The sequence below is a fragment of the Episyrphus balteatus genome, chromosome 1 (genome assembly GCF_945859705.1).
Source record: "Episyrphus balteatus chromosome 1, idEpiBalt1.1, whole genome shotgun sequence".
In the NCBI taxonomy this organism is placed as follows: Eukaryota; Metazoa; Arthropoda; class Insecta; order Diptera; family Syrphidae; genus Episyrphus; species Episyrphus balteatus.
The window spans coordinates 48,560,382-48,585,719 of record NC_079134.1 but is presented as its reverse complement, the minus strand read 5'-3'; the positions used below and the strand labels follow the sequence as shown (position 1 = coordinate 48,585,719).

General features: G+C 30.1%; 4 protein-coding genes, 1 long non-coding RNA gene and 1 pseudogene across 5 annotated transcripts in view; 3 read left to right on the top strand and 3 right to left on the bottom strand.

Annotated features, from left to right (window-relative positions):
- LOC129907435 (sodium/hydrogen exchanger 3) overlaps positions 1–12,570 on the bottom strand; it is a 115,657-nt gene extending 103,087 nt beyond the window's left edge. The window contains exon 1 of the mRNA XM_055983649.1: positions 10,833–12,570. The gene's annotated coding sequence lies outside the window, so the exon portion shown is untranslated. The remainder of the gene's footprint in view (positions 1–10,832) is intronic.
- LOC129907437 (THO complex protein 7-like) lies at positions 1,367–2,407 on the top strand. Its single transcript, XM_055983675.1, has 3 exons — positions 1,367–1,582; positions 1,645–1,762; positions 1,823–2,407. The coding sequence occupies exons 1-3, from the start codon at positions 1,573–1,575 to the stop codon at positions 2,346–2,348; spliced, it is 654 nt and encodes a 217-aa protein (XP_055839650.1). The 5' UTR covers positions 1,367–1,572; the 3' UTR covers positions 2,349–2,407.
- Positions 12,571–14,631: 2,061 nt separating the features above from the next.
- LOC129921432 (peptidyl-tRNA hydrolase ICT1, mitochondrial) lies at positions 14,632–18,416 on the bottom strand. Its single transcript, XM_056003249.1, has 4 exons — positions 18,162–18,416; positions 17,918–18,103; positions 14,840–15,009; positions 14,632–14,770 (listed from the first exon to the last, which is right to left on the bottom strand). Exons 1-4 carry the CDS (start codon positions 18,324–18,326, stop codon positions 14,680–14,682), a joined length of 612 nt encoding a protein of 203 aa, XP_055859224.1. The 5' UTR covers positions 18,327–18,416; the 3' UTR covers positions 14,632–14,679.
- Positions 18,417–19,089: 673 nt separating this feature from the next.
- On the top strand, positions 19,090–20,098 carry LOC129905939 (uncharacterized). Its single transcript, XM_055981563.1, has 2 exons — positions 19,090–19,532; positions 19,600–20,098. The coding sequence occupies exons 1-2, from the start codon at positions 19,272–19,274 to the stop codon at positions 19,804–19,806; spliced, it is 468 nt and encodes a 155-aa protein (XP_055837538.1). The 5' UTR covers positions 19,090–19,271; the 3' UTR covers positions 19,807–20,098.
- A 1,271-nt stretch (positions 20,099–21,369) lies between these two features.
- On the top strand, positions 21,370–23,058 carry LOC129905937 (cytoplasmic dynein 1 intermediate chain-like; annotated as a pseudogene).
- Positions 23,059–23,136: 78 nt separating this feature from the next.
- On the bottom strand, positions 23,137–24,833 carry LOC129905940 (uncharacterized). Its single transcript, XR_008770677.1, has 4 exons — positions 24,553–24,833; positions 24,400–24,471; positions 23,791–24,348; positions 23,137–23,706 (listed from the first exon to the last, which is right to left on the bottom strand). It is a non-coding gene; the product is annotated as an uncharacterized LOC129905940 (long non-coding RNA).
- Between the last annotated feature and the right edge of the window lie 505 nt (positions 24,834–25,338).

The window sequence follows — 25,338 nt, the reverse complement described above, 5'->3', positions numbered from 1 at the left end:
GAAAACTCATGTTTGGAAGGACAAAATGTATTAAAATAGTTTTGCTAGCATACATTTTTGTATCTCTTCGTAAAACATAAATGAAAAATACAAGAAAATGACGAAAGCGAAAAATATGACAACTCTAAATTTTTGTTGTGTCTGCTGTTTTCGGAACATTCAATATACAGTGCTGCCAAGATTTCAGGTTAAGCCCCGAGGCGTTTTTTTTGTCCAGTTAAGACCGGTGGTAATAAAAAACACACCTAAAATTATGAAAAAAAAAACTTTGCGAGAAAAGATTGTTCACCTTGAAATTCTGTACAACCAAAGCAAAAAGTACAAAAGCAATATCTCATGTAGTTGTTGTAATACGTGTTAATTAATGATCTATTTGGATCAAGTCCACATTTTTGTTGTTGTTTTCTTTGACTTTTTGACAAGTTAGTGCATTCGAAAAAAAAACATTGGATTTCAATATGTAAGGTATCAAAGTAGCACCCTATTTTCCACTCATCTTAAATGTTCCAGGCATGGTCTACTGGTAGAGTGCTGCGCTGGTATGCGGAGGTACGTGGGATCGATTCCTGGTCGGGCCATTTGTGAAATTAAAAAAATGTGTTCTTTTTCAATTAAAATAAAGGCCCAACTACATATAATCGACATAAGCTAGCTTATGCGCGCATAAGCAAACGTGCAAATACATACACGCTCTATATTGAATAGCCATAATAGAGTCTAGTCCCTTTATAAAGAGTGAGATGCGGAAAACGCCTACGAGCTTATGTCGTTTTCTATTGACTTTTGAGATTTTTGTGTAAAATTCTCAGAATTTCCACTGCAAATAGAATATGAAATCTAGTTTTGATATTGTGTGCGAAATCTGTGCATATAAAAAAAATAAAACAACAACAAATGTTCAGACAAATGTCAAACAGAGGAGTGTGTGTGAAAGTGGGTGTGTTTGTATGCGTGAATCTTGATAAAAATCCAGAATCAGATTCTTGAATCTCAGATTCATTTTTTTGTCATTTTTTTGAATCTCAAGACGCAAATAGATCATGAAATCTGAGATTTGTCCACTATTTCCCCTCTTCACCCCCCCTTTCAGCTGTCAAATTCACAAATCTCATTCTGAGATTCATCAATAGAAAACGACATTAGTTTTCATAATTATTGTAAATCAGTTTTGTTATTGTATGAATCTACTAAGAATTTTGTAGTGACCTCTTCAAATAGTATATATATACTAAGTAAATTTGTGTGAGTGAGAAGTATAATTTCAATCGCGTGTACTTTGTACATGCACTCTTTTTTTTAGAACAACCGTTGGAGGATCATCTCTCTATTTTAAATTTCTGAGAAACAGATTCAAATCTATTTTGTCAAATGGAACACACTAAATTTAGTAACCATCCCTGTAATAACCAAAACTAGATATTTTGGCATCACTGTATTGCATTCCTCGACATTTTTGACATTTCTCATTTTTCTTGCGTGTTTTCTTGTTTTGTATTTGTTTATATCGTACAATATTTTTTTTCTCCAAAATTAAGTTTATTTATTAAATTTATTTAATTCTAATCTCTAACCATGTCCGACGGTTAGTCAGTCAATCATTTAACAAAAAACCTTTCCCAATAATTCATTGTTTTTACTTTCTAGAGGATGTTATTAAAAGACGCTTGCTAATCGATGGCGATGGCACTGGCGACGATCGAAGGCTCAATATTCTACTAAAAACCTTTATAAAATGGTGCAACACAACCGATAGTCAAGAAAAGTAAATATAATTTTATTTATCATTAAATCATTCGTCATTAAATCAATCTTTTATTTATAGTCAAATCTTCTATGATCGACTAATGGCACAATTGGCGCAATGTAGTTTTGTTGCTGCCAAATCAGAGCACACTTTAAAAATGATCAATGAAGAATTGAAAAATTATGAATCCCTCTCAAATAACATTGAAAGTGGCATTGAAATTGCCAAAGAAGACATTGAAACATGCAAATTGAATTTAATGTATGCGAGAAAAGTTCGCAAGAATCGCGAAGAATACGATAGTTTGGCAAAGATTATTAACAACGAACCGGATCGTGCCAATAGTGAAAAAGAATTGGAAGCTTTGCGAGGCGAGTTGGCTTCTTTGCAAAATAAAACAAAGAAATTAGATCGGAAACTTATTAGTCGACAGAATAAATTCAAAGTTCTGATGCAATCAATTCGAGAAATGGAATTGTCAACACTTGAAAGTAGTAGTAGCTCGATGAACAATGAGAATAATGTCATAGAAGTTATGGAAGAGGATATTGATTTGGATGATATAATTGAATATCAGGCGGTTAGTCCTCAGCTTTTGGAATAGTTATTATCATTATAATTGTATGGCAAAATGTAAATAAATTTAACTTTTTTTATTTCAAAAACAACTAAACTGTATTTATGATTTTGATAATGTAGGTATTCCATTTGTATGTTTTAGAAAATCAGAAATTCTAGATATTTCAAAACTTTCTGATTGTTAGCGTGGTTTTTAAAAATGCGATTTGTCTAACCTTGGGTGAAGAAAAAATCCAATTAATTTACATCAAACAACAGAAAATGATGCTCAATCAGTTTCAATTAACTGGTTCATTCGAATATTACAAGAAGGACAACAAATAATCATGAGACTGATTACATTTGCGTTCCTTTGTCTGGTTGTATTGAACGCGATTCCGAGAAAAACACAGACAATGCAGTTTGCGGAACGAAAAACTGATGGCACTCTAATATAAAATTTTAATTCGCGTGAATTCAAATTAAGACTTTTTTAATTTGCATTCATATTATGGGCAGATGGCTCCATGTATACTTCTCCCGGCCTTTTTTAAAATTTATTAGTACTAGTACTATAATATTAGGCCATATGCATAAAAAATAGTACATAAATGCTTTTACAGAAAAATCGTTGATTTCGTCGAAAAAAAAGAAATTTGGTAAATGCATATAAAAACATAAAACAAAATTGAAAACAAAAATTTTCAACATCTTAAATTAAATTGAGGTCCAAACCAATTTGCAGTTTAATTTCTTTTATTAAGATGAGAAAAAAATATTTTCAGAATCGTATTAGCAATTATTATTATTATTATTAACATCTTAAACCAAAATTACGAAAAAAAAAATTAACAGCCGATGAGAAAAAATTGGAATTTTCTCAAGCATCTTTATTTTTTTTTTTAATCCAAAAATTATTTTTTTAATTTAATTTTTGATTCATATTAAAATGTACATATCGCACCCCCGGTGGAACAACGACGTAAGTGCAAATTTTGAATTTTCTGAGTTAAGTATGCCATAGTTCCAAGAAAAGGTATTTCCTTCCGATGAAACAAAGACCCAATTGAAAATGTTCTATTTGTATCCAGGGGGCAGAAATGTATTCGGACCGTTACATTGTTTTCAAACGTTTTCAAAATGTTTAAACTCGTTTTCTGAAGAATCAACATTTTTGCACTTACGTCGTTGTACCACCGGAGGTGCGATATATACTTTTTTATATAAAACATCGTTGAAATCGAATAAGTAGCTTGGGAAAAATCGAATTTGAAAATAAAAAATGATTTTAAGGCAGAAAATAAAGCTTAAAAGAATTCATAAAAAAGATAGCCTTTTCTAAAAAGAAAAACTAACATTTGATTTTTTAAGAAAATCGTTGGAGCCGTTTTCGAGAAAATTAAAATTGTCCTATGGAAAAGTTCCAAAGAAACTTGTTAAAGAAGATACAATTTTCTATAATTTAAGTGTAACTACCTAGCTGTAGGTCAAAAAATTCGTGAAATAAATATTCTAAAGAACTCCAAAAGTTGGAATTTTTTCTTCAAAGTAGATAAAGCAAAATTATATGGGAATACAGCCATGAGTCAGTCAAATCTAAGCTGAAGGCTACTGCAAATTTTTAAGTTTTGTTTTGAAAATCTTATGTGTGATTATAGAGATATTCACGTGTCAAGTTCATTCTAAGAATGCATTTGAATTTTCCATTAGAAGCATAAGACCTGGAAGGTAATTTCATTACATTGTTGTAGCAAATTTTATTTTTTTTTTTAACTGGTTCCTAGGTTCATAATTTGCATAGTATTACCATATTATAATAACATGCCAAAAAGTTCAGTAAGTAGAGTGCAAGTTTTGCGACCCTAAGCACTTTTTTTGTCTTAGGTGACTGGTCTTAAACAGAGTTGATAACCAGTTAGGTAGAAACGAATTTAACATGTTTTTTTTTCTTAACATACAATTTTTAAAAAATGTTTGTTTGTTAAAAGCTTTTTATTTTAAGCTACATTTACCATAATAGCAATTACCAAAATTATGTTTCACAAATGTTTAAATTCATAAGCTTATTTTGATGCCTCCTTTAATGAAGTTATAGGGTAATTTTTAATTTGCTTTGTAATCATCATTAATCCAATCACATATTAAAATTATAGAATTATTCGTTGAATGAACTAATTTACGAAAACAGATTTCAAGAATACTCGTGACATTTCTCTAATTCAACTAATGCGTCCTTGTGTTGGATACTCATACACAAGAGATGAGCCTGCTAAAATCTAATAATACAAACAACATTGAAGTAATTCCCAAACGTGTTCTTTTTCTTTCGATGTGATTTTAAAACAGTCAGTGCCAAAAAAATAGTGTCACTTAAAAATTAAAAAATTTCTGTATCTTTTTTTTTTTTGTTTGCATTAATTTAATTCTGTTTCATTATGAGACCTTTAAGTGTATAGATTAAACTCAAATAAGCTGAGTTTGGTACGCTTTTTGTTCATAATTTTGTTCTCCAAAAGCCATATACCAACTCTCAATAAAACACTTAAAAAAATATGAAAAATATGAACGCGACTACTTTGCTTTTTCCTTATCTATTGTCTCAGAAATGACCATCAAAAAATGGTCAGGCGGAGGCCTTGACTTTTTTTAAGGGATTGCCTTACTGATTACAAAACGGCTTGTTTTTATTGGAAGAAAACTACGTTCGTCAATTTTCAACCGATTTGAAGAACCTTTCTTAGAAATAGAAATTCAAAAGAATCGAAATTTTCAATCTTATTTTTTTGACGCTGACTGTATGCATATAAAATATGTTCAGTGTACGTACAATATTATGTCCTTGCTAAAATAATATAAATAAGAACAAGAGGGATAAGAATTCTAGAATTAAGAAATTAAACTAAATACAGGCCAAAACCAAGGTTAGAAACCCTGCATTACTTAAGTAAATACATACATATGTGTAATGAGAAATGAAATGTAAATTTATCTTATTTATTTATGGAAATAGATGTTAGGTTTTTCATTAAAAATAAATTAATCATCGACAAAAGACGTATAACGTAATTTCTAAGAGTGGGAGACTGTGTCACTCATAAAGAAGCTCTTTTTTTTACTTTCGATAAAGGATGAAAAATCAGCGGATAAGATGGTTGGATCATGTGGAGCGTATGAACATCAACGCACCAGCCAGTCGAGTTTTCGTTTCCAACGTGGAGATGGAAGATCTCATCTAAAGTGGCGCTCTCAATTGGGGAACGACCTTAGCCAATTTGATGTGCGAAACTGAAAACAGCTAATGGTACCAGATATAGAACCGTTTTCTTGAATTCTGATTTTCTCGTAAACCATTTAACCGATTTTAACAAACTTCAATTTAAAAATTGAATTTTAGATTTTTAATTTTTTCAACAGATATTAACGAATCTTCTTGAAATTTTGTTTTGTATGGAAAAATAATTTCTTCGAAACAATTACTAATTTTTGTTTTTGAAAAATGTTCGGAATCATTTTTTACATTTAAAATAAAATAATTTTTTGTTAAAATTCTTTGTTATACAAGAAATAACATGGCATGCTTCATTTGGATATAAAAATAATTTAAATGATGGTTTCGTAATTTAAAAAAAAGGGGAAACCGAAGAAAGTTACGAATACCAGAGTTACGGGCGACAGAGTTACGAGCGTCAAAGTTACGCGAAACCGAAGTTACGAAAAACTAGAGTTACGAATTCTAAAGTTATGTTAAGCTATGACATGTGATTTTTGGGTTGGCAACAATTGCGAGGAACGACATGGAATTATGGAAATACAAACAAGAGATTAACATTTTTTTCATTGGTCAGAACTAAATGAGTAAAGTGAAAATGGGTGTTATTTAATCTTGTAAAATTTTGATTGGATAGGTATAGATATACATAATATGGTTTTGTTTTTGTGAGAAGATCGCAAAAACGTTGAAATAGAAAAAAAACATGAGTATACTTATGTAAATTTGGGGGACATAATTGAATTTAACTTCTTATTTGTCCAACTAATATTGCAAATACGAATTTTTTTTCTATTAATTAATATAATTATTCATAGCGTATTTTGTAATACCATTGAATAATTATATATAGAAGTGACACCGGAAAAAACGTCCGCTATGTTTGAGGGGTAGAGCCACAATCGTTTGAGGAGTGGCGCCACAATCGTTTTAGGATTGTGTATTCGATGGCCAAAAAATCCCTGAAAAGGACTTTTGGTTACTAAGTAACCACATCTACAATATTGTTTATATTTGGTGTATTTGTATTAGTTTTTTTTTTGTGCTCGTAGTGTGTTTGTTTATTTTTGTTTCTGTAATATTGAAATTGAATTTATTTTAAATTTTTGTATTATTTTGAATTGAATATTTATTTTTGAATGTTTGATTCTTATGTATATTTGGAAGGATTTTGTTTTTTGTTTTTATTAACGACAAGAAGATTTTCTTCAGTTATAGAAGTGTTTATTTAATTTTGTTTAAAGTGCTTTTTGTAATAACATCTAGGCCAAAGTTGTAGTACACATTGTTTGAATGTTTTCCACATGCACTGTGGCATATACTTACTATTTTCTTAAACCGCATAATGGAATAGTAGGTTAGGATCAAGTTCATACAATATGGCCATATTTTACATTATTTTAAAGTATTTTAATACAATACGAAACAACCTCGTTTATTTGCTTAAACTGATTTATGTTTCCGAACAAGAACTTTGGATATACGGCTTTGTTCAAATTTGCAACTGCAAATGAAAATTTAAAGTTTTTATAAAATGTTAAATTTTGAAAAAAAAAAAAATCTTTTCGAACCATTTTTGGATACTTTTCTTTATTTTTAATTAAAACATTTTTTCTATCTAAAATTTAAACGATATTTATTAATAAAATGTTCAAATAAACTCAAAAGGTAAAAAGGCCTATTTTGAACGCAAATGCAAGAAAATGTGGTTTTTGGATAGTTCCAATGATTGTTCTATTTCACCATTTGAAATAAAATACATATTTGGTTCTAAGATTCTAAAACTAGAAGAATGTAGCTTTTACATGCTCTTTATTTTGTCATGATATAGTCTATGCATATGCATTCGTACAAAAAAAAGTTGAGATAACAATCAGACATGGGATTACTATAGCCCTGTTCCACTGGAGGTGGTAGTCAGCTAATAGTAAATGTTTTGTTTAATCTAGTACTATCATCTACCTACTCATGCTCTTCTTCCCGAGTGGATACGATTTGTATTGAATTCGTTGAAAGTGCGTTCCATTGAAAATCGCTAGTAAACTACTAGTAGTACTTTGCCACCTCCCAAAGGAACAGGGCTTATAATAGAGAATGCAAAAAAGTGGGTCACGGAATTTCCGTTTGTCTGTCTGTCTACAGCTAAACGAATCAACCGATTTACATCAAACTTGGTATGAAGCATTTTTTGCAGAATCTCCAGAGGAGTTTTTAGAACTAATTTTTTTTACCAAAAAAACGATACCTGTCATAAACCAATTTCGAAAATGTTTAATTTTCTCGAAAACGGTACCAGTGATTTTGTTTAAAAAAATTATATAATAATTTTTGGGCAATCATGGAAATTTTTTAAAATTATTATTAACCTACCTACCTACTATTAAATTTAGCCGAGCATTAGCCTTTAACCTGAGTATTCAATTGTTTATATTGGTTGAGAGAAATATGTATAATTCAGTTAAATATTTAAGTGAGCCTTTAATTTGATTATTGGTAAAGCTCGTAGAAAATCAAATTTTCTAATGATAAGTTTTGGTGAATAATAGCCTAATAGAAAGTGAATGTATAAGCGTGGTCGAATGTTTGGTATTCGATGTTTAGGCTCTACTTTTACTTTGGCGTAAACTGTCATATAAGGATTTATGTTGTAATTAAATGCTAAAGTTTCGATTCAGCAAAAAAAGGCTCTAATCGTTACGCATTTCATAATATTCCAAAAAAAAATATAATATTAAAAAAATAGCAATCTCTGTGGGGATACGAACTCAGAAAGCAAAATTAAAGAGCAATCACCTTGTCACCTACGCTAATAGGACTATTGAAACAAGGGTAACTTTCATGCCCAATAAGCTATAACGTACCTAGAATATACAACAATAATATTTAATTTTGTTCAAATTCTCATCGTTAATAAAAAATTTCTTGTTTTTAGTTTCGAGTTACTATGGATACATTTATGATGTCAACAAACTTTTCAATATTTTTGTTTGATATTTGTGTAATTTTGTATGTGTGAGTAAAATTTCCTTATTTTTTTTTTCTATTATAGAATGTCGACGTGTCGATACGATTTATTTTTATTTGATATTTGTTTCCTTATGTGTGTAGTAGTGAAATTTCCTTTTTTAAAAACAAATTTTTGGAAACATAATTTTCTAGGACAAGCTCCATTCTCTCTGGGGATTTTTTAGTACATCTTATTGCCGAAAAAAATAAAATTGTGTGGCGCTAGAAACTATCGGTGTCACTTCTATATATAATTATTCAATGGTAATACCCACTTTGTTATTATTTATGTATATTAAAATAATAACCAAACCACCCCTTTTTTTACAGACGTTATTTTGGTGTGCTGAACTGTTGTTGCAATTGTTGCCAACCCAAAAATCACATATCATAGCTTAACATAACTTTAGAATTCGTAACTCTAGTTTTTCGTAACTTCGACGGCCGTAACTCTGTCGCGCGTAACTCTGTTATTCGTAACTCCGTTACCATTTCTAAAAAAAGACCTTTTATTGCGTTTTTACATTTCTGATAAAATGATAAAATTAAATTTAAAATATTCTTTTATGAATGCTATAAAAAAAGCTAATGTCTAAGCTACAACCTAAATTTGATGAAATTTAATTTAGTAGTTAAATTTCATCAAACTTTGTATTTTGTAGTTGGCGATTTGGTGCCGTGAAATAAAGCCCAATTTTCACATTCGGCCTTATTGCACCTTGTCAAAGTGAAGTAACGCCGATTTCCAACTGAGAAATAAGGCTGAATTAAAAAAAAAAGTAAGAATAAAAGCAGGGACATAACAAAAATTAGAGACATAACGCCCAGGCAAATAAACTTTTTTTTTAATTTGAAAGGGAGATTAGGCCTAATTTTATTAAGGAACAATGGTTCCATAATCAATTTGGGACTTATGTCCATCCCATGGAGGCATAAGTTCAAAAAAAAAAATGTTGGGTTTCATGTTCATGTTTTTCCTAATTATTCCTTAATAAAGATGAGTTTAAAGTGATAAAAATAAAGCATTTCAATACTCAACTGACTGCAGCGGAAAACAGTAGATCCTGCAAATTAATTATACGTAAGAATACGTTCGGCAACTTTAGATCCTAAAGGAAAGGGCGGGGTGTCGATTCACTTGAAATTTTGTATGTAAAAGTATTTTTTAAATTCATTTTATTGTATCAAAAATTACGGTAGGTACCTCTCATATACCAATTTTGGAAAAGTTTATTATTTCTTGAAAACGTTCAAATGTTAGTTTTAAGACAAGTTCTATCCTCTTATGATTTTTGAAAACCATTATTAACGGTGCTATAGAATGATATATATAAACAGTGTTTTTTTTTCCAACCTGAATTTTTCCAAAAAGACTAATTCAATGACAAGGTACCTAATTATAAAGCATTTACAATGTTTTAATACAAACCAAAAATAAGATTTTGAAAAATATAATTTCTGAATTTTTTTAATTTAATATTTTGTTTTATTGCAAAACCAAATTTTTGCAATTTCAGTTTTAGGTGTTGATTCAACAAATCAAATTTTAGAAATTTTATTTTTGGGTGTTGATTAAACAAAATGGCATATCAACTTTATTTCAAATTTTGTTTATCTATTTATGAAAAATAAGATTTTTTTTAATGGGTACAATGATTTTGAATTATTTAATAAAAGAAATTAAATTGCATACTACTTTGGAATTCAATTTCATTTGTTACCTTTATTTTTTATATTTTATATTTACTAAATCTGTATTGCAACTTGAGTTCTAAGAGCAAGCTCGTGTGATCCAGTCAGTCGTGCATGTTATTTTAGTACGACATTTATGGCTTATGCCTAATTTGGCTAATTATAACAATAATTTGTATGGGAGCTAAACTGTACCTCGATCTGCGTACCAGGCTTTATGCTCGAAAGATGGTCGAAAAATTAACAGTAATTGATGTGGAAATTAATTTTAATCTAATTAACATAAATTAATATAGTTGACCCAAGAAAATTCAAAAATCGTCATAAAAAAACTTAATTAAATTTTCTTTTAAAAGTGGCAACTTATGATTTCAAATCCTAAGCGGGCCTTAGGCTTTGACCTAAAGTCCGCTTAGGATTTGAAATATTAAGAAATAAGGGCACGAAGATAGAAAAATTCTTAACTTATGAGCTATGAACGTTCTTCACATGAATTAAGGACCAGGTAAATTACATTGAAAAATTATTATTATTTTTTTTTATAAAATCAATAAAAAAACTTACCTTTCACGGCAGTAACGGTATTTCTGATCGTATCCAATTTATAGGCAGATTTAATAAAAGTGATAGTTTTTTTCCAGTGTATTTATTTTCCTTCTCCTTAATTTTAATTATTATTTTGCATAAAGACACCAAATATAAACAACAACCACTTAAACTGACACACAATTTAGACAGATTTACAATTATTTATTTTTCTAACCAAACGAAGTTACAGCCGTAGCCTTCATAAATCCTATTAAACTTTTATGACTATAAACGTCCGACAACCGAAATGTTATGATTTTTTTTTATTTTTTCAAATTATTTTTCAATATGTATATAATTTTCATGATGTTATGATTGATTGATATTATTTGAATTTTCTTTTTTTTTTTTTATTAATATATTGATTTTCAATATATTACAGTTAGATATTGTGTAATAACTTTAATTGATTTTGTATTTTTTTTTTCTTTTTCTGTTGATTTATGTAATCAAATGGCCTTGCACTTGAATTTCAAAAAAGTGTTTGGTTCAAACCTTGTTATCCTTAAACACACACCAACACTCACACATGCATACACAACACCTATGGTTATGGCTTTGTTGTCCAAAAAAGCACAAGTACATTTTATTGAATTTTGAATAATTCAAAGCAGCAGCTAAAAACACATTCCGTAAGCAAAAGGCCAAGGTTTTTTTTGCTCAGCAGAGGTTATATCCTTTATGCCTTTATGTCTAAACAACAAGAGTAGGTAGATTCTTTGTGTTTTTGTCGATAATTATTTCCTATACCGTTGTTGCCACTACAGTGTTGAGTCAGTTTGTGGTTGTTTCTTTGTATTTTTGTTTAACCTTAAGGATTTTCCTTTAGGACGAGAACGAGAATCCACAAGCAATTGGCTACTACTAATGTTTGCAAGGATAATAATGACTACTACCTGTCATCTGGTTTCGAACTCAGTCGTTCAGAAATAATTAGATTTTTACAGCACAGCAAAAGCTGTTGTATGGTATTGGAAAACTTGTTATTATATAACGATTCAAGGAGAAGAAAATCATTAGTACGGTGTTTTTCAATATCATTGTTGAGATAAACATCCCCGTTGATGTCCTTTTTCAACCTATCCTTATGATAGTCGACGAGTCGGTCGGTACTGTCAATGCTACTGCTGCTGCTTGGTAAGTTTGTTTTTTTTTTTTAGGGATGGGAAAGTTATGCAAGCAAAATGTATATAAAGCCCAGACAACACTAGAGCCCCCCACAATCTTTCCACAACTCTATCCGTGAAAAATCAATCGAGGGCCATTATAAAAAGGATACAAAATAATGTGTAACTTTAACTTTATATAAAATTTTTACTTGTTTTTGTTCAATTTTAATAGATTTCTACATAGAATTCATTCTTATGACATAGTTATTTGTGGTTTAACTGCTGTTTTACGGTGAATATTTATATGGCAGGGAGTAAGGGTACCGAAAAAAGCCGATGATTTTATAAGTAGGAGTTGTTTTTCACAGAAGAAAAAAAAACACAAACCGAGAGAATAAACCAATTTTATAATTAAGAGCTATATTTTTATTGTTATAATAAAAAAGTAATGCCCTTTTATACTTAACAAACACTACAAAACTCTTGGAACGAGTTTTGAATTAAATTTGCTGTTTTTATATAAACAGCAAACAATTTAATGTGATTTTTATGAAAATTTGTGAATTTATTTTCATAAAACAGAACGACTGCCATTTCTCACCGAAGAAAAACTGATGACTGAAATTTTCTTTCTGCGAAAAGCTATATAGAAAATTTTTCTTGCTCGTGTATATCCTTGTTGGGAGAGCTTTTGTAGTGGGTGAATTTTTATTTCGTTGAAATAATGAGAAAAAACGGACAGCTTTTATGTACCGGCAGTGTTATGACAGTTATCCTGACGAAGATTTTTACTTTAAGGAAGTTTGGGGGAAGTTGCAGGCTTGATTTAAATTTTTTTTTTTCATCTTACAAAAGTTCGGTAAAGAATAGGAATAGCAAGAGTATTTTGTATAAGATAAAAGAGTTTAGTTTTTAATATAAAAAGCAGAATGTAAAAATGTAGGGTTTGTCTATCGATATCAAATTGTAAAAAAAATCCCTTAAAAAATGCATTTGATATTATAAAAATAAATGTAGCAAATAAAAAATAAAACCACTAAGAAAAAAATTATTGCAACCAAAATAATGTTGTTTCGAATACAAAATTATAAAAATCAATGTTTTTATAAAAATGCAAAGATCTTATATAAAAGGTAAAACAAATAGATAAGAAATCAATAAAATACATCTGTGTTTTGTGATGGCAAATAATTTAATTTAATAAAGAAAATAAGTAATTGAACTAATTTCTTGACAACTTTTGTTCCTTAGATTTTGTATTTCAGGAAATAACATCGGTACACAAAAAAAAAAAGTCATGAACTTTGAACCAGACCTATCGATATGTATTTGGACTATTTTCTTTTTTAGAAAGAAAAGCTTTGACTATCTAAACAAAACACACTCGGTTTAACGTAAAGAGATAAATTTGATTTTATTATTTATTAATAATAACTAAATTCTAAGATTTACATGTTATTAACAAGTACTAATATTAAATTAAAAGTAAAAATAAAAGTAAATAAAATAAGTATAATTGATTAATATGATCCAAATTAGAATAAAATGTACGACGCTCGTCGCAAGAACTTGCTCTTAGGGTTCAAGTTGCTAAAATTCTTAAGAGTTTTTATATAAAATTTAAGAAAATTTACATGAAAAAAATAAAATTCGTTTTTCAAAGGAAAAAAAACAAATTTTCAAAAAGAAATCAATGTCAAGTTGTCGAAAATTTTTCAACAAAAAAAAAAAAAAAATCATCTTTTTTTTCTTTAAATCCAAAATTAATTTTTTTTTAAATTTTATTTTTGGCTTATACATTAAAATCATATAAATGCTTTTGTACGAAAATTTCATTTCATTTTCATTAAAGGATAGACCTTGTCTTAAAACTAACATTTGAATTTTTTCAACAAAATCGTTGGAGCCGTTTTACTAAAATTGGTATATGACAGGTAGTTACCGTTATTTTTGGTAAAACAAAATTAATTCCAAAAACCCCTCTTGAGAGTTGCCAAACGCTACATACCAAGTTTTTAGCTTCGTATACAGACTGACAGACAGACAGACGGATTTGCGGTACCCACATTCTCTATTATCGTAATATCATGTCTGTTTGTTATCTCAACTTTTTTTTGTACGAATGATCATTATAGTACCTATCGCAAGTAAAAATTAATATAATAAAATCTGAAGCATTGTATGCATATTTAAATGCTAGAACTTCGGAAACTACTATGAATCTCTTCATTAAAATTTTTTAAAGCCTTTCCAAATATATTAGTCATTACAACTGCATAAAAAGATTTTTTAATTAATTCAACACAAAAGTTCGATCTTTAGAAAACATCTGTATATATTTGCAGATTTCCTTCAGGTGTATAAAACTCATAAATAACAATTATAATTAAAATTATAATTAATAGTCGTTCAAAATTTTACATTTAACGCAGAGCCCGACTTGAATGCTATATTTTCTAACATATAAAAGCCGATAGTTCGATATTTTAAATTAGTTTTACTTGGCGAACCTACGATTTTCCAAAACGATAGGAAACGCCATTTTTGGTGTCCATTGATTAAGAAATATCCTTGACATTCCTTTTTACATTTCAATAATGTTTATCTCCTAATGTATAAAGCTCATGTAACATTTTTGACTCTTTTAGTAAAAAATAAAACAAAGATTTGTTTTCATGAAGAATTTTTATTTTTTTTAACAACATTTTAACATTTTAAAAATCAACATTTGGTCCTTGACGATCTTGTTTTGTCTGTGACCTCTGACGCTTGATGAAAAGTCTTTCTCGTGCAGCCCTCTCTTTCCTAATAAATACAAAAAAAAATCAAACTGTTATACAATTTTCATGTCTTAAAATAAATGATATCCCCTACCTTCTGCGAATTTTTTCTAATGTTTCATCTGTTGGACGAGGAGTATCAATTTCATATTTTCGAATTATATTGCGAAGTTTTTCTAATGCATCTGCTAAATTCATTTGTTGTGAACGCGTTAAATCGCTTTTTATGACAAAATAACCATCTTTGCTGAGCTTATTTTTTAACTGAGAAAAATATAATGAACTTATTTTGATAGCACTTTGGATGATAGTGGAGCAATTAAAGCAAATCATTAGGGAACCCGACCGAACAGCTCTGATTTTGATTATCTTTTTTTTTCAAACGCCGGTAATTAAAAATACTTTAACCTCAATAGGTAAAAAATTGCCGATGTTGCCGTATTGTTTTTTAAATTAAAATTAAATTTTTTTTAACAAAACCATTTTTTTGCTTAAATTTCATAATATAAATAATACCAAAAGATTCTCTAGATAATTTAAAGAAAAAATATACGGGAGTAAGGGACAATTTTCCATAGTGAAATATTATTATTATTATTATTATTTTGAAATTTTGATAAAACGAATGTCTTTTTCAAGACTTAAAATGTTGAAATTTTGAAATATTAAAAATTAAAAACAAAAACAAGCAACTTTCCAAGAAGTTAGAAACCTTAGAGGTTAAAATATATTTAATATATTTCACAAATATTAGTCCTGAAGAAGGGTATAAGCATACCCGAAACGTCGACTAGTACTAACTAAGTATATTGAAGAAAGCCCACGGAAAAAGTAAAATTTACAAATACAAAGATATTTTAATTAAACTATAACTTGATAGGGTACATTTAAACCTGTTTATTTTTGATTAAAATATAAATTTAAATTAAATAAGTAAATCCTCACTAGGAAGGGTTCAAAGTGCGATAGCGGGTGCAACAAAATCGGCTCACCTTTTTAGATCTAATACAAAACCATAAAAGTCTGTTGATTTTAAAACACTTTTGATCTTTTACTTACATAATATCGAATGACGTTAAATCAATAATCATAATATCGAATGACGTTAAATCAATAATCTTAAGACATAAAAAAAACGAAAAATAATACAATGAAAAAAATACAAAGAGGAATTTAAATTCGAAGCTATAGCGGGTGCAACATCGCGGTTGCAACACGTTTACAAGGCAACTGAAAGTAAGTAACGGTAAGGAATACACCAACAAAACATTATTTTCTTGTATACAAATAACTACCTAATATATGTCACCACATGTCTAACAAGTAAGTTTAACCTCAAGCTGTCGGTAATAGAAATTTTGAGCCTTTATTACCAGCCATGATATTAGCAGCTCGTACCGACTCTTTTGCATTAAAGCCTTCCAAATCGCAAAAAAAACAAATGTTTCTGTTAAATTTGCCCTCATTTTTGCTTGTTTTTTATTAAAAACAGTAGTTATTTTACTTGTTATTATTACAAAAAATAAACATACATACATATATTGAAACTTAAAATGGCCTACCGATAAATGCAATTTTCTCACAAACCAAAATCAAACACAAAAAAATATTTTGAACACAACACCAACAATATTTACATACACGTTTTTAAAAAGCCAGAATCTCATTTCTATCTGTAAAATTTAAATCCACTAAATTTAATTTAAAAGAATGGTCTTCAACTCAAAATTATGGAAAAAAAAGTTATTAAAAAATTTTAAATGGCTTTTTTCAAACTATTTCTTAGTAAAATATGAATTTATTTTAAAAATATTTTGGCCATAAATATTGTCAGTTGAATTCCGAAGAGGAAAAAACAATATTTATGTATATTACAGTTTTGAAAAAATTTTTTTTTTTAAATTACTACAATTTCATTTGTTTTTTTTTTTTTTTAATTGATTTTCTTAAAGACTTTGGCAAATAAGAATTTAAACTTTTGCTATTTAGGCCGTGTGTGAATTGCGTTAAATAGTTAACACCGTGTAAAATTTTTGACACTATTGAGGTGAATAAAACATTTTCAGCTGTTAAAAATTGACTGGGCTCTGGGACCTGGTTAAATTTGAGTTAAATTTTTTTTGCAGATGGTTTTGTTTTGTTTTTTTTTTTATTAAAAAAGAGTATCATGGCAGAAAAAATTTTAAACAATAATCCATACAGCTGAAATTTTTTTTATTAACCTCAATAATGTCAAAAATTTTACACGTTGTTAACTATTTAACGCAATTAACTTTCAACAATAAGGGCTATTGAATGAATAAAAAATAACTTTATATTTAAATGTTAAACTTAAAAAAAAAATAAGTTAATTTTTTTTAAAAAATTCTATTAAAAAAAGTTCTTCGAAAATGAAATACTTTTTAATTTTTTTCACTAACCGTAATACATATTTCAAATCATAATAAATGTGGCCAGCAAAATTTGAAAAATAAATGCATTTTATATTACGAAAAAGTTTTAAAAAGGACATGTTAAAATTTGTTCAATAATTTTTTTTTGTTCAAAATTCTAAGTTTAATTACCATTTTTTCAAAAACCGTTTCTTCAATTTACTTATTTTTAATTTTGCAAATAGGAATAAGTTTCTAGCTTTTTAAAATATATATATTTAAATATTGTAGGCGTTGCCGTTGTGTTCAAATAATTTTTTTTTTTTTTTTAGTTTGAAGTCAATTTGTGAGAAAATTGCATTCTTTATCGATTAAACGATGGAAGATTGTCCTTCACTCCTATATATTTTTTTCTTTTAATTTTCTAGACAATCTTTTGGCATTAATTAATTTATAAAATTTAAGCAAAATTTTTTAAAACAAAATTTGTTTGCGTACAAAAATTTAAAACAAACAATACAACAGCGCAAATTTTTAATTTATAGATGTACCTACATATTTTTAGCTACCGACTATGAAAAAAAGATCATCAAAATCAGAGCTTTTCGACCGGGTTCCCTAATATGGCCATTTTTTGAGCTTTAGTCACTCCACTATAATTGCCTATAGTATGATGGGAATGTGATGTAAGATTCGTGACAATTTAAATGCAGTTTTTTAAAAGCGCAAATTTTGTTATAATTGTTGGGTTTTGGACGATGATTAAGAATGATTCTTATTTCATGAAAAATACCACTTACCTCAACTAATAATTTCTGTTTAGTCTTTTCTGGTATCCAAGTTGCCGAAGCCAACTTAAATCTCAAATCAACTTTGGTGTTTACGCAATTCACGTGCTGACCGCCAGGACCTGAACTCCGGCTATAAGTTATGTCTAATTCATTAATTGGGATATAACCAGAGAATTTATCTCCTGTTGATAAAGGCTAAGAGATTTCTAATTCATTATTAAATGAAACATTATTTAAATTTTATTAAAATTACCGCTGTTGGAGTAAACAATGCAAGTTTGCTTTTTGGATACAAAGTTTCCAATGATAAATCACTTCTAAATGAAAAGTTTCGAGCAACAACATTGCTTGAATTATATGCATTTTGAAAGCCAGGTTTAATGACCACAGATAGAAGTCGAATACAAATTTTATTCATGTTGAAAAAATTTATTAAAATTTGATAACTTTCACTCAAAAGTTTAAAATTTTGCTTCCAAAATTTTATAAAAAATTCCTAACCAAACATATAAAAAAGAAAACAGCTGACCGACTGTCATTTTTTCATTCGAAATAAAATTCGGAGTAAAGAGTATGTTCGCAAAGTAGGGTAAAAAGTGCACTCAAAGTAATGAGTATTGGCGATTGGAGGATATACTACTAGCGCCGTAGTGGTCAAAAATTCTAACCAAATATACAGGACGGAAGGAACTAGAGCCACCTAGCCTTCACAAATTGGAAATAGTTTTGTTTACGTCATTGTATATATATTTCTATAGTACTATCAATCCATGAAAATACTTTAGCGACATCTCATTGTATATATATTTCTATAGTACTATCAATCGAAGAAAATACTATAGCGACATCTTTTGGTAGATCTGCATTTCAATTTTCTACATAAGGTTCAAATATAAAATAAACTAGCGATCCCAGCGGTGGCGACGCAAAACAGAAAATTCTACTTCATGAGAGTACAATAGGAATATATATACAATGGACATCTTTTGGTAGATCTGCACTTCAATTTTCTGCATAAGGTTCAAACATAAAATAAACTAGCGATCCCAGCGGTGGCGACGCAAAACAGAAAATTCTAGTTCATGAGAGTACTATAAGAATATATATACAATGTTTACGTCAAGCTGTCAGGCCTTTTTTTTTTGTAAACAAACACTTTTCTTTCGCATTTCAATGTTTTCTTTCTGTTTAATACAATTAAATACGTAAAAAGCAATACAAAAATCTTAAAAAAGAAATTCATACAAATAAAATATTAGTGTCGTGTTAACATAATTTTTATAAAACTTATTCGGAAGTAAATATTTTGTTACCATCGTGTTGTTGTCGTCCGAAATCGTTGTGCGGTCGCGTCTCGATTTTGATGTATGAGTACACGATCGACAAAACGAAAGTTTTCTCGGCTAAAGCTTATCAGTCCAATATCATTAACTGTGGAACTTGGTCTTTGTCGTTTCCCAAGACACAACAAACAGCCCCAACAGCAACAATATCAACAGATGCAACCAGCCCAGTCTCATGTTGTAACTACGAAAAAGCTGTTGAAAAAAAAAACGAGGCTAATCATAAGTCAGCAGAATCAGATCAGATTCTACAACCAGATTCCGCTGAAGCAGGTAATGAGGTGAGTTTCGCTTTTAACTTTAATCGTTAACATATATTCCCTTTAAAATTATTTTTTTTCTATCAAGATAGTGCCAAACAACATCAACAGCAACAAAAAATTCTTTTGCAAGACATCAAACAGATTCAACAGCTCTTGCAGAGTGTTGGAGTATTGCAGACCAGCGATGGCCTTAGATGGAGCGACACTTCAAATGATTGCAGACAACAATCAAATGGTGACTGTAAAACAAGGCGATAATCCAGCAAGGTCACGGAGATCATGTTCTTTGTGAACTCGGTGTTCGAATTACCATGTCCGTTTCATATACCTACTACTGGTGAACAGCCCGTTGATTCAATGAAATGAAAATTGAAGGTACCGTCTTTGGAACGACAGCTGTTGGTGAAACAGCGTTAGAAGTCATCTGATTTGACAAATTCATACTGTTTTGATATCTAAAATTTAAAAAGTAGCGATATTTTTTTCATTGGAATTCGTTGTAGATCGAATTTTTGGTTCTTTGGAATTCTACATAGATATTAGTGGAAAACTTTCAAATTGTATAGTTTAAGTGCTTTATTGTTACGGTGATTCAGTTTTTAATTATTTAAATATACATAAAATTCAGTGTGAATACATTTAATTTGATTTTTATTTGAACTGATTTTCGAGTAAATTTATTAAATAATTATAAGAATTGAAATTGTGTTTTTTTTGCATACAAAATGTCTACAGATTATGTAGGAGATAAAAATATTCGAGCTCTGAATATCAGCTTGGGTAACCTTATGCTGGTGTTTCTTGAATTTGGACTCGATATGTTGTTGAATAAGTTTCTAGAGAAAAATAATTGAAACTGATTAGAAGAATTTTCATTAAATAACAAAAAATACAATAAAAACCTGATCATATTCCAACTGAGACTTGCGAGAAAACTTCACTGGCGTCCTTTCCAAAAAAATTTCAATTTATTCAATCAAAAACAACTATTTAGCGGAATTTTATGTTCAAATATAAAAACGAATAACTAACCCATCTACTGGATACAGTGGCAGTGTGTCATCACAGATTTGATGCAACACCAATGGATTTAAATGGATATCTTCTAGAGAAGATGTTTCCCAGAGAACAACTTTTAAATTTATTTGATTGTAAATTGCGTTTCCAGTTGCTTGCGGAACCAGCTTCAGGAACTTTTTTTTTTCAAAAATGTGTAAATGGGTGGCCAAGTCTTCATCTCCAAAATCAACAAAGAAACACCAATGGCTTTAATTTCGTCAACTTCGTTCGAACACACTCGATGCCAACATTCTGCTATGCAGACCAAGAACATCTGTTTGCATATGCCACCGAAACGGGGCGGGTCTTCTCAGTCAATTCTCATATAATTCCTCTGCTGATCCTGTTGCTGGTAATGGAACTGCTGTTGTGGACGAGATTGATGGGATTGGTTTTCTTGAGCAGAATGTAATGTTGATCCTGCTTCTGTTCTTGTTCTGGTCTGTTGTTGTTTTTGTGGCTTGCCGACACCCGTTGGTACCTATATTTTTTGATTGTTGTCCTTTTTGGTGTTCAACTTTTTTTGTTCTTTTGGTGATTGTTTTCTCCCAACGACTGACACAAAGACTTCGAAGGTGTCAAACACAACAGGGACGACGATCGACGACGGTAACAAGGACAATCTTCAGAATATACTTTCTTAGAATCACATTTATGTAAATAATACGATACTACTTATGTACATTTGATTTGTTTGAACACCTTTTTCTTAATTTTGTATATTTATAGGTGTGTTTTTTTGTTTATCTATATAGATTTTGTGCAAAAAAACGACATCGAGATTTTTGGAATCCGTGTTAAAGTTTGGCAGCACTGAACATTAACTTTGACAACTGTCTGTCAAAAAGTTTGCTTTTGCTTTTTTATTTAAAAAATTAAAATTTAATAAAACAAAGCTCTAAACAAAATGAGAAAAAAAAAACAAACAAAAAAAATCGTAGAATTGTTCCTGTTTTACCTATGCTTACTTATGATGCCCAAGGAGATTACGAACAGAGATCGCTGCCACACATCGACAATGGTTTCCATTCCAAACTACCACCAGGAATTCTACCACATGGTTTGCCCACTATGAAGGAAGTTGCATCAGCCATAACACCACTTGAATACAAAAAAGAACCTGAAGAGAAAAATAAAGTAAGTGGATTTTTTCTCTCCTCTCTTTACATTAATTTAACATTTGTGCTTTCAGTTAAGGAACTATCGGAAGAACAAAAACAGATGATCATCTTGTCGGCGGACTTTCAAAGGTTTGTTTTACCCGCTGGACGTGTCATCGAAAGGGCTCTATCTGAGAATATCGACATCTACACCGAATACATTGGAGGTAGTGATAGGAGTCAAACGATGAGAGGACACATGCTAGGTTGTCATTGAATCGAGATTTCCACGAAGATTGATGGTCTAAGAATCGATGCATCACTTCAATGGATTGGTCAACACATTTTCCTGAACTGGTTGTTGTTTCATATCACAATAATGAGGTTTGCATTTTTATTTTTTTCTACCATTCTATCTAAAACCCACTAACTTTTTTAAGGAGAGTCACAATGAACCAGATGGTGTTGTAATGGTCTGGAACACAAAATATAAAAAACAAACACCCGAAGATGTATTCCATTGTCAAAGTGCCGTTATGTCAACATGCTTTGCTAAATTCAATCAAAACCTTATACTCGGTGGAACGTATTCCGGTCATAATAATAATAATAATCGAATAATCGAGTGGAGAAGCGCACACCCATCCAGAGGACCGGAGGACACCTCTAAGTGCAACTGCACATACGCATCCAGTGTATTGTTTGCAAATGGTTGGCACACAGAATGCAGACAATGTGTTATCGATCTCATCCGATGGCAAGCTTTGCTCATGGAGTTTGGATATGTTGTCGATGCCGCAAGATACACTGGAATTGCAGCCACGGCAATCGAACCCAATTGCTATCAGTTGCATGTCCTTTCCATCGAATGAGATTAACAATCTGGTTATGGGTAGTGAAGATGGCAATGTTTATTATGGTAAAAGTTTGTTGTGATTTTCCATTTGCTTATAAATAAATTGTTGTTTCTACTCAAGCTTATCGACATGGAATACGTTCGGGTGTGTCTGAAGTCTATGAGAAACATTTGGGTCCAGTGACGGGAATATCAACTCATCCAAATCAATCTACAACAGATTTTGGTGATTTGTTTCTAACATCGTCCATTGATTGGACAATTAAGTTATGGAGTCTTAAGGTGAAATTTAATATCTACTATAACGACCAATATGTATTACATTTTTTGTATTTACTTGTAGGACACTAAACCATTATATTCATTTGAAGAAAATTCAAATTATGTTATGGTCTCCAATTCATCCCGCCTTGTTCGCTTCTGTCGACGGCAGTGGTCGCCTTGATTTATGGAATACCGAAGTGCCCTCGGCATCGGTGATTGTTTTTTTTTTTTTTTTTTGTGTATGTATGATAATGAAAATTAGTAAAAGAGTATTTACTTAGTAGGTACCTACTTATGAAAAAAAAAAACATGAAACAAAAATGTTAAATGTTAAATAAATATATAGGTAAATTTTGTCAAAAGCTGAGTAATTCTTTCTTTGAGTATGTTATTTATTTCTAAAAACTAATACAAAGTTATGTGTTGAATTTTTTATGGAAACATTTTGTAAGTCTGATGTAAAAGTGCTGTTCCGAGATTATGCAGTGAGGCGCGCACAAATTTGTTCATTTAATTTTCATATCGGATTGGAAACTTTTCAGATAAATCTTAATGAGAAAAAGCAAAACGGATTACGTTTTAATTTTGCAATTTAATAATAAAATAACTTATTTCTAAGATACATTTAAAATTTTGATGGCACAAAGGGGGTCTAACGTTAAATAATAATGACAAAGTTATAAAATATAAACAAATGGATAAACTTAGTTTAAAAAGTCTGCTGTACTCGAGTTGTTCAGACCCGGATGTCCAATTGTAGGGTTGGTTAAGTTGGGTTGGGAATCCATGTGTTTTGCCTTAATTCCTCCCTCTGCATAACTGTTTAGGAGGGGAAAGCAATTGCGAATGAGATTCATGCAGATTTTCTCGGGATCTCGATGGGGGCTTTAGACCCATTTGTAGAAGACATGTCCTACAGAAACAAAACGACATCAATGCAGGCAGAGTACATAAGGAATATATCGAACCAAAAAAGGAGAATCAATAAAAATATTACCTGCAACCAATTGGGGAGCTAAATGATGCTCTGAAACAATTACCACTTTCGACATGCCATTTGTTTCCACACTTCACTTATCATGCACATGTCGTCCAAGTTTGAACGCAGTGAAGCGATCTCTTATAAAATGGTTTTTCATCAACGGGAGCTGAAGGATTTTTGGGTGTTGAATGAGCTGCATAATGCAATGTTAGGATTGTCTTGCTTGTTGCTTTTTATGCTGTTTGGGATGAAAAGTGTTTCCTGGGGGAATATTTTTCGGGAGGTATGTTTGTATTTGCTTTTCTTCGCAGCGCACATACATGACGTGTATCATTTTAAAAATGTAAGAGACTGTTTTTGTGGTGGGCATTCTAATCAGGCAATTTATTAACAACAAGAGCTTTGTTATCATTTATTCATGTTGATCGTCTAAGAATAGACGTTTTCGCAAACGAGCGGGCATTCCAAGAGAATTTTACATTACATTTTGGCTGTGAGGGTTGAAGGTTCCGACACGATTAAGACCCAAGCGCACAGTACACATCACATAATTCTATTTTTGTGAAATAATTCCTAGAAAAAAAGATAAATACGCTAGCTCATTATAAGAATAAATTGATTTACTTTCCATCTCCTTTTCAGGTTTTTCTCTTTAATTTTGGTGAAGATATCGCACCCCCAGCAAACACGTGAATCCTAAAATTATTAAATTAAAAAAAAAAAACAAAGTTTATCGTACAATTTTCATCTTTTTCCAAAAAATATGCTTATACTTACATTGATTTGTGTTGTTTGTTATTCCTAATTGAATTCAATTTTAAATATTAATTTTTTTTTTTTCATATATCTGTCAACTGCAGCTGTCGTTTATTGGAATCTGACATTTAATAAGTGTAATGTACCTTGGCAGTACTGTTTTCTATCGAGAGAAAGTAAAATCTGGATAATTATCTGGATTTTTCAAAAATCTATACAGATAAAGTTTTTGTTGTAATTAACACGTAAATTGTTTTCATTTCAAAAATCTCGATGTCGTTTTTTTGCACAAAATCTATATAGATAAACAAAAAAACACACCTTATGTTACTTTTTATGTATGTAAATTTTTTAAATGATTTTTTTGCACAATAAAATCGCGAACGAGAAACGAAACCAATGAGATGCGAAAGAAAAATGTTTTGTTTACAAAAAAATGTCAGATGACTTGACAGCTGGACGTGTGTTGTCATATTCCACAACAAGGTGGCGCTGGTTACCTCCGTCCTGTTTATTTAGTTGCAAATCTTGATAACCGGTAGCGCATTTCAACTTTACCAATCCCCAATGTACATCTTCTGACGAATGCGTTCACGTTTGAGTAGAATGCCGCACTGCTACTCTTCAAACCAAACCTCAGTAGTATAGGGGAAAATACAACCACCAACAAAGTCTTCTTTGAGGATGTATGTGTTTGCTTATTTACCAAAATCTCTCCCCTCAAAAAATAGTAGTTTTGTTTCTCCTGAAAAAATAAACTCTTCTTTGGTAAATGGGAGGAAAATAGCGTGATGTATGCAATGCACA

Excerpts from the sequence above, each read along its gene's own strand:
- LOC129907437 (XM_055983675.1), top strand. Across the intron at positions 1,763-1,822 it reads ACAACCGATAGTCAAGAAAA|TCAAATCTTCTATGATCGAC; the intron begins GTAAATATAATT and ends TTTTATTTATAG.
- LOC129921432 (XM_056003249.1), bottom strand. The coding sequence starts at position 18,326 with ATGAATAAAATTTGTATTCGACTTCTATCTGTGGTCATTAAACCTGGC. Across the intron at positions 18,104-18,161 it reads CATTGTTTACTCCAACAGCG|CCTTTATCAACAGGAGATAA; the intron begins GTAATTTTAATA and ends GAAATCTCTTAG. Across the intron at positions 14,771-14,839 it reads TTAGAAAAAATTCGCAGAAG|GAAAGAGAGGGCTGCACGAG; the intron begins GTAGGGGATATC and ends TGTATTTATTAG.
- LOC129905939 (XM_055981563.1), top strand. The coding sequence starts at position 19,272 with ATGTATGAGTACACGATCGACAAAACGAAAGTTTTCTCGGCTAAAGCT. Across the intron at positions 19,533-19,599 it reads CCGCTGAAGCAGGTAATGAG|ATAGTGCCAAACAACATCAA; the intron begins GTGAGTTTCGCT and ends TTTTCTATCAAG.